The following is an 8,315-nucleotide window of genomic DNA, read 5'->3' as shown; positions in this document are numbered from 1 at the left end:
AGGAAAGAGGGGGGAGGGGAGGACAGAGGGAGGGAAGGAGACAGAAAAGGCGGGAGGGTGGGGGAGGGGAAAGAGGGAGAGGGGAAGAGGGAGGGAGGGGGGAGGAGGGGAGGGAGGGAAGAAGACAGGAGAAGGGGAGGGGGGGAGGAGGGGGAGAAGGGGGGGGGGAGGGGGGGGGGGAGGGGGGGGGGGGGGAGGGGAGGGGAAGGGGGGGGAAGGGAGTGGGGGGGGAGAGGGGGAAGGGGGAGGAGGGGGGAGGAAGTGGGGAGGAGGGAGGCTGCAGCTCAGATGCCAGAAGTGGAGGAACCGCTCAGGTTAGGGCGAGACAGCTGCCCCCATCAGGGCCTCAGGACAGGACAGGGCATGGCAGCAAAGAACAGCGGGAGAGACCTCACTGAGGCTGGAGAAGAACAGCTGACACTGAGGGCAGGTGACATGGAGGGTGGCTGTGGAAAGGACCGCAAATGGAAGGCTGGGTTAGAATCCTAGACCTCCACTCTGACCTAGGAAGCGCCTGCCGGCCTCGGGAAACAAAGGTCCCCGCTGGGGGAGACGCCGCTGCAGCAGGCTAGGGGACAGGGAAGGGGCCGCCCCAGGAACCCAAGAGTGGGCCCTGCCTGTGGGCCCAGAGGGAGACGCTGAGCCTGGGGGTGGGAGAGCCGCTCCTAGGATGAGGCACAAGGCCCCCCACCCCTCACCTTCAAACCTGCTGTCAGAGAAGCCAGGCCCTGCTGTCTTGGGGCTCTGCTCCTGGGAGCAGGAAGCGGGAGGGGACCAACCACAGCGTGGAGAAAGGGCCTCTGGAGAGTCAGCAGCACCGAGCAGCAGACGCCTGGCAGGACAGGTCTCGGCGCAAGCGGACACTCTCCAGGCCTGGCCATACGTCGAGGGGTTTGGACGAGACACTCTGCTGTCCCAGGACTGTGTGGTGGGTGTGGGGTGGGAGGTGACAGTGTCTCTGGAGAGGGGACCAATGGCTCCTGTCAGGCCAGCTGGCCCCCTCAGGAGTCTTAGGATCCTGAGAGGAACTTATGACCACTACTAATTACTTTCTGAACACTTTTGACCTTGGGCCAGAAGAGCTCCCCAAGATCCCTCAACTGAGGCAGGGCTAAGAGCGGGGAGAGATGGGCAGTGGAGGGAGTTAGGAGAGATCAGTGAAGTTAAATCGTTGTGACATGCTTCCCATGCCCCTGACCTGAGCCAACACCCTCAGACTCCCTGCAGCCATGGGGCGTCTCTCTGCCAACTACGAGACTGGGATACAGGGGATTTCCACTGGAATCTCCACTGCTTCCCCTTCACAGGACCCCCCCACCCCTGCCAACGGGCCTGCGCTTTCATAGCTCTGCTGCCTGTGTCGCCTGGTTCCTGGCCTGGAAGAATCTGGACTCCTCCCCTGATCTCCCATAATCAGGAAGGGGTGCTGGTGGAGAGGTGGCTGGCCGGCCTCGTTTCCTCCTCAGTGGGCAGTGAGAGGGACAGGAGAAGCCTGGGCCCAAGTCTAGCCTTGCCCTGGGCTCTGGGAAAGCCAGCAGGTAGAGCCTGAGCTGAAATCTCCCTTCCCCTTCTGAGTCTCTCCAGACTGATGGAGGATGTCCAGACCTGTCTTGCCCAGCCCCGATGCCAATTCCTTAGATTCGCATCCTTTGTCTTTAATACACAGAGCCCCTTCAGACTGTAACCATCCTCTGCCATTTAGCCCCTGCCTGCATTGTCCCAGGGCCTGCACAGGGCAGGGGTCTCTTCAAGCCTTTCCTCCTTCCTAGGACTCCAAACAGGTGTGTTATTAAGGCTTCCTGAATAGTTCTGAGCTAAAATCAGGGCCTTAGGGCTCTGCCTGAATTGCCTGGGCAGAAGTGATACTTTCAATGGAAAAAAGCACATCCACCAAGGAGGAGCTGCCCAGACAGCCCTCCTGCCTCCCCATGTAACCCATTCCACCTGCCTCTTGGGAGGTCCCCTCAGCTAGAGTGGAATGCAGCAAGTGGTAGATGCTCTAGCTCACAGCATGAAGGGGGTTAAGGATGGAGACCCTCTTCTCCCCTGCCCACCAGGACGCCCAGTCACCAGCCCCCAGGCCCTTACCTCTGAGTGTCGGAGATACACCACCAAGCCCAGGCCCAGCCGCCAAACACATACTGTTTATAGTCGGAACCACAACAGCCCCCTGGAGAGCAAAGCAAACCATGGCTGGTCAGTTAGTCCTTGGGTCTGTCTACCCTCCAATGCCTCCATCAGCAACACTGGGCCTTTGCCTGCTCTGACACTTGACAACTCCCACCACTGGGCACCAGGGGTGGAGGTTACAGATAAATGGGAAACAGGCCCTTAAGGTCTTGGGATCCAGCTTGGTGCAATTTGCATAGAAATGAGGGGAGCCAATGAGTGGTTTAGAACATATGTGCTTTCAGAGAACAAAGTCAGGGGACAAGAGTGAACAGGGACACGTCCATCTTTGATTCAACCATCCGTTCAGCAAACAAGTACTTTTCTGTGCTAGGGAAACAGAGATGAAGGTACAGTTCCTCTCTTAAAAGAGGTGGGACTCAGAGGAGTGACCTTTTCCTGAGTTGATGGTTGCACCATGTGACTGGCCTGTTACCAGGATGGGATCAATATCAGAGGGAATGCAGGTGGAAGGCTAATGCAAGGGAGTCTATGAACCAAGGGGTAGGGTTGGGGTGGGGGTGGGGGCTGGCTTACGCTCAGCAGACCTCTCAGTGAGGCTGGTTCCCAGGGGTTCAGAGTGAATGGGAGGGGATGGGGAAGAAGGCAAGACCTCAAAACAGAAGCCAACTCATGGTACCAACTGGAAAAGTGAAAGGGAAAAGGCCTAAAAAGGAAATGACTCCTGGAAACTATGTATCAACTAAATAGCCTGCTGAATCTGGCCACCATCCAGATTCACTTCCTGGAGGAGCTCCCTACAATCTCTATACAGAAATAAGAAAAATCAGTTCTTGAAATTCTTGTTGTGAACCCCCCTACTGATGCCGAAATTAATCAACAAGTTCAAGAAAACTTAGTAAAAGCAAGAGGGGCTGTTCCCTGGCAGAAACAGATGATTCAAAGGAAATGTAACATCTAACAGGGAGGAAAAAGCCAGTGGGCGGTCATCGTTTCCACATTCATAAACTTGGGTTTTCAGGAAAGTCTAGGGTGGGTGCCTCCCAAGGTCAAAGGTCAGGGGTAGTTTTGTGTAGCGGGGTTAGTGTCTCTGAGGCCTCAAGGCAGGGGACAAAGCCGGGTGGCAGGGCAGAGGGCAGACTGCAGAGTATTGTAGGGATTGGGTCAAGCAGGGGTGTTGTGTGTATGTGCCTGAATGATGGGGAAGTCATTTAACCTAAGAAGCCACACTTACATTTGCATTTTAGAAAACCCACTTTGCACAAGGAGAAAGATACCTGGGTCAGGGAGGCTGGGGAGAAACAGCCTCTTGCAGTGACCCAGGCCACACACAGTGGCTGATGTGGGGGTATAACTTCTAGAGTAGTCTTATCCAAGAGAACGTCCTTCAGGGATCAAAATGTTCCACAGCTGTGCTGTGCAACAAAGCAGCCACTCAGGACATGTGCCATTGAGCACTGGAAATCTGGCTGGTATAACTGAGAAAATGAATTTTAATTAACTTAACCTGTGGCTCACGGCTACCATACTGGACAGTGTAGGTCTAGAGCCAGGGTTTGGATTGGTGGTCAGGCCAACAACCAGAGACAATAGAATCATGACCTGGAGAGAAGTTTTAGATAGGTGGAGGGACTACCTGACGCGAACAGTCGACTCACCGGAAAAGACCCTGACGCTGGGAAAGATTGAGGGCAGGAGGACAAGGAGGCGACAGAGGATGAGATGGTTGGCTGGCATCGCCGACTCGATGGACATGAATTTCAGCAAGCTAAGGGCGATAGTGAAGGGCAGGGAAGCCTGGCGTGCTGCCGTCCACGGGGTTGGAAAGAGTCGGACACAATTTAGCGACTGAACAACAACAAAGGAACAAAGATCCCGCAAGTGTGGCGGGACTGCCAAGATGGACAGCTGGCAAATGATACTGCCCACTGGGCAGCCCACATTGTCTCCTGGGTCTGCCCTGTGCATGGTGTACAAGCAGCTGAGCCTGAGGTCCAGGGAGCCAGGAGCATCCCTGCAGTGTGAACAGGGTCGGGAAGAGGTTGCAGGTCTCTGGAAACACCTGTTCACAGGACTGCTGCTCAAGGTAAGCCATTGCAAGCTGCTCTGTCCTGGGGATGGGGTGAGAGGAGCCTCTGAGGACCAGCAGTCAACTTGAAACCAAAAACATCTCAGGATCCAGTGAAACTGGAAAAGGATCAAAAACCACAGGTTGTTCCACTTTTTCTGGCCTGGTGGGGGCTGGGGCACAGTGGCACAGCTTTCTCCAACCAAACCCAGGGCACTTCTCAGGGTGCAGGAAGAGGAGATGGTGGTAGTGGTGGGTGGGATGGAGGCGAGGGAGCCAAGGGTGGGAATCCACGCTTTGAAGTGAAAAGTGAGGCATTGACTAGTGTTCAGTTCTTTCTGACTCTGTGCGACTCTGTGCGACCCCGTGGACTGTCAGGGTCCCCTGTCCATGGAATTCTCCAGGCAAGAATACTGGAGGGGTAGCCATTTTTTTTTTTTACCTTTAACTTATTCTTTGACCTTGGGAGCAGGCTGCCACAGCTCAGGCTGGGCCTCCGCCAAGGGTAACATGGCCAGGTTCCCAGGGGTAGCAGCAACAGGAAGCTGGGGCTGCCTGGCTGCCCCACCCCCAGCAGCCTCCTCCCCTGGAAGGCATCTTCCTTCCAGCTTCCTGGTCACCCTGGGGACCACTCCCAAGAGAGGACACTTAGGTGACCCTTCCTTGACCTCCTCAGTTCTTCCTGTCTCCAGATCTGGAGACAATCCTCCTAATTTTATCTCACTTCTAACCCAATCTACTTTCCTTTGCTCTGTCCTCAACCAAGTTGAAGAATCACAAAATATCCTGTCATAAATTTTGCCTCACTCTTAGCCCTCCCCAAACACAAGCACCTGTCTGCCCCCTCAGGAACACTCCCTTTCTTCCTGACCCTCTTCCACTCTTTCATTCTACTAGTCAAGAAGACCTACAACTCTACAAGGCAGTTTTTTTTTTTTTTGGTTGCGCAGCAGGGCTTATGGGATTTCAGTTCCCCAACCAGGACTGAACTGGGCAGTGAAAGTGCTGAATCCTAACTACTGGACCATCAGGGAACTCTCATACAAGGGGGATGTTTTGAGCCGAAATCCCCCCCTTAGTAGTCTGGCAAAGCCTGAATGTTCATAAATGCATAAAGTAAGATACATAAGAAACAAATATTTAAAGTTATATATGTGTGCTATGTGATACACAGTAACATGTATAATGTTATTAAATAATAAGATCTTGTGGTAGATTAATAACTGGCTTAATTTCAAAGTAGCAATGAGCATAAATGATTTTTACCATACCTGCAACAAAGGCAGTATAGTAGGAAAATATCTGCTAATCCTATCATGGATTGTTGCCGACATTAATAATCGTATCAGAAGCACTAACTTTCAGTTAAGTTAAATAAAGCACTAACTTTCAGTTAAATAAAAATGTACTACTTTCCTCTTATCAAATGCAAAGACCTCTAAATTCTATCCACAAACTCCAGGTTAAGAATTTCTGACCTACTGTAGAGATAAGAGAAAGGTATATGTGTTTGGATTCCCCCAAAGTAGAAACAGAGAAAAAAAAATTGTGCATTACAGAATGAAGGAGGCAGGATAGACAAGAAGAACCTCCAGACTTTTCAAGTGGAAAAGATGATCATGATATATATCAACATCCTCCTTCTGAAAGTGGGTTGCGTGAGATGGCCCTGGACTTAGAAGGGAAAGTGAAAGTCGCTCAGTCATCTGACTCTTTGCGATCCCATGGACTATATAGTCCATGGAATTCTTCAGGTCAGAATCCTGGAGTGAGTAGCCATTCCCTTCTCCAGGGGATCTTTCTAACCCAGGGATCGAACCCAGGTCTCCCGCACAGCAGGCAGATTCTTAACCAGCTGAGCCACCATGGAAGCCGCCTGGACTTAGATGCAGGTCCAGTTAACGGGGTGTAGGGAACAGGACTGGAAGTCCACATGCTATCGAGAGCCGCAGTGCAGTTTGATCATCTCAAATCCCAAGGTACTATTATGCTGGGCATCATCTCTCTCTCTTCTCTTCCACCCTCCCTTGACTTCAGCTCTCTTAATTCTCAGTGTGGCCTCCTCTCCGCACTCCTAAAATGGCTTCAAAGTTAGCACTGCCTTAGCCTCTGGCTAGAGTACCCTGGCAACTTGGGAGGCACAGAGCAGCCCGTCTTAGGGGCTCTTTTTGCTCCTCAGTTTCAGGATCGCCACAAAGACAAAACGGGAGCTCTTTCTCCTTGGCCCAGAAATCCCACAAGAAAAATACAAGTGTGATGTAGATTCAGGTTTCTAAAAATCTTTAGGAGTGGAGGCTGGGAGACTGGCCCAAGTCTGAGAGAGGAGCAGGTTTAGTCAGTGCTCTCTAGGGGTCTCCCTGGTGACCCCAAGGCTATCTTCTTTGGTTTTCAGGGAAGGGAAAGATTTTTTTTTGGCTGTGCTGCAGGGCTTGCAGGATATTAGTTCCCCAAGGCCCCTGCAGTGAAACCACAGAGTCCAAACCAATGGACTGCCAGGGAAGTCCCAGGGAAGTGAAGGATCTTAATTTCCCCACAGGAGTAGGGTCCTAGTTAGAGAGATTGACGATTTTCCGTCCCAGGGCAGAGATTGACTTTGAGATCCAAACTGAACCAAAGTCTATGAAAGTTCCCAATGGATTCATCCCAGCTCTCAAAGTGGGTGGCAACAAGCCCTGGTCCGGCCCACCCTCTTCTGCTCACTTCTGCAGCTGGCCCTAACAACTCTGTGTACAGGGGGAGAATCCATACTGACAGTGGCAAGTAGGATATGAGCGTTTCCTGCAGCTACAGGCCTCCATCCTGTCGGGGAAACACGGGCTTCTCCCCAGCACCCGCGCCATTGGCTGCACAAACTGGTGGCTTGAAAGGCTTCTGCCACTTCCCAAGACACCCAAATACACAATTTAAATAGCAGCCTTATGACAAGATCTCTCTCCCTCCCCCAACACTGCGGAGCCCCCATCCCGCCTAAGCGCAACAGAAATTCTGGAGTCTGCAGCATTTTGCAACCAGAGCAACACAGCCTGGAGCCAGGTTTCTCAACCTGTAGAGGCCGCACCCGCGTCTCCGGGGCGGGCAGTGCCAGTAAAGCCAGGCAAGCCTCAGCCTGCTCGGAATTAACGGATCTGTGCCCAGAACCCAGGGATCCAGGTCCACCGCCCCTTCCCAGACAGGCACCTGCGACCCACCCATCCCTCGTTCCGGGCGCTGGCATCCAGCCAGACTGTGTTCCCGGAACCCCAAGGCTTCGGCTCGGGATCCTCTAGGCCACAGGGGAGACCCTGCCCAAAGAAGGAGGCGGAGAAAGGAAAGGAGGGAATCAACACGGGCAAACACGCAGAGCCCGGAGGTGGGGGGAGCGCCTGGCCGGTGCCCTAGGGCGCGGAGCACGGAGAGTGAGGGTCCCTCCTGGAAGGGATCTCCGGAGCTACCGTAAGCTCAGGCCCCACCCCCCGCACTGCCCGCCCCCCCGCCCCCCAACCCTCAGAGCCCTTCCTCTGCCTGGCCCCTCTCCCGCCCTCCCAGGCACACCCCCCGCCCCAAACACCCTCCCGGCGCTGGGCGTTCCGGATCCACCTCCCTCGGGGCCCCCTCACCTGAAACCACCAGCGCCTCGTTGGGCCCCACCGTGTGACAATTGCCCATGGCGCCTGCGGGACGGAGGGGCCCCCGGGAGGTCGCGGAGACCTGGACAGCAGCCTCCGGCCCGCACCCTGCGCGCGCGCGCCCGCCCGCACAGCCGGCCTCGCCCTGCCTGTCGGGCCACCCTCAGCGGCCGCCCGCCCGCACCCCTCCGCGGCCGCAGCGCCGCCGGAAGTGTGGCGGCGGAGGGCGGGGCCGGCGCGGCCTGCGAGGCAGTCTGCGCGCTACCCGTAGAGTCAAGACGCTTTATTGCACGGGGTAGACATCGCGTACCCAGGACTCCCACTGGGCGCCTGAATAACCACCGTCCTGCCCTTTCTCACCTTCCACCTCCCAGCTCCCACCTTACAGCGATCCCTGGAGCCAGCCCGCTGGGGGTTCCAGTTTCAGCCCTTACTAGCTGGGAGACCTTGGGCGAGTCCCTTATCTGGCTGAGTCCCTCACCTGGCTGCTAATGCAAAAAGAGGATAATGAA

The 8,315-nt window shown here is 54.7% G+C and overlaps 1 protein-coding gene across 4 annotated transcripts in view; it reads right to left on the bottom strand.

Moving 5' to 3' along the window:
* Nucleotides 1–7,996, bottom strand: part of FLOT2 (flotillin 2) — a 15,618-nt gene extending 7,622 nt beyond the window's left edge. The window contains exons 1-2 of one of the 4 annotated variants that reach the window (XM_040243901.1): nucleotides 7,795–7,996; nucleotides 2,089–2,170 (exon numbers count right to left, since the gene is read on the bottom strand). In XM_040243901.1, coding sequence (XP_040099835.1) covers nucleotides 2,089–2,170; nucleotides 7,795–7,843 — 131 coding nt within the window. In that variant the 5' untranslated portion in view covers nucleotides 7,844–7,996. The remainder of the gene's footprint in view (nucleotides 1–2,088; nucleotides 2,171–7,794) is intronic. The other 3 variants (XM_040243904.1, XM_040243903.1, XM_040243902.1) reach the window with 3 other exon arrangements.
* Between the last annotated feature and the right edge of the window lie 319 nt (nucleotides 7,997–8,315).

The sequence above is a fragment of the Oryx dammah genome, unplaced genomic scaffold (genome assembly GCF_014754425.2).
Source record: "Oryx dammah isolate SB20612 unplaced genomic scaffold, SCBI_Odam_1.1 HiC_scaffold_8, whole genome shotgun sequence".
Taxonomy (NCBI): Eukaryota; Metazoa; Chordata; class Mammalia; order Artiodactyla; family Bovidae; genus Oryx; species Oryx dammah.
The sequence above is the reverse complement of the archived record's forward strand: the minus strand, read 5'-3'. Positions and strand labels throughout refer to the sequence as shown.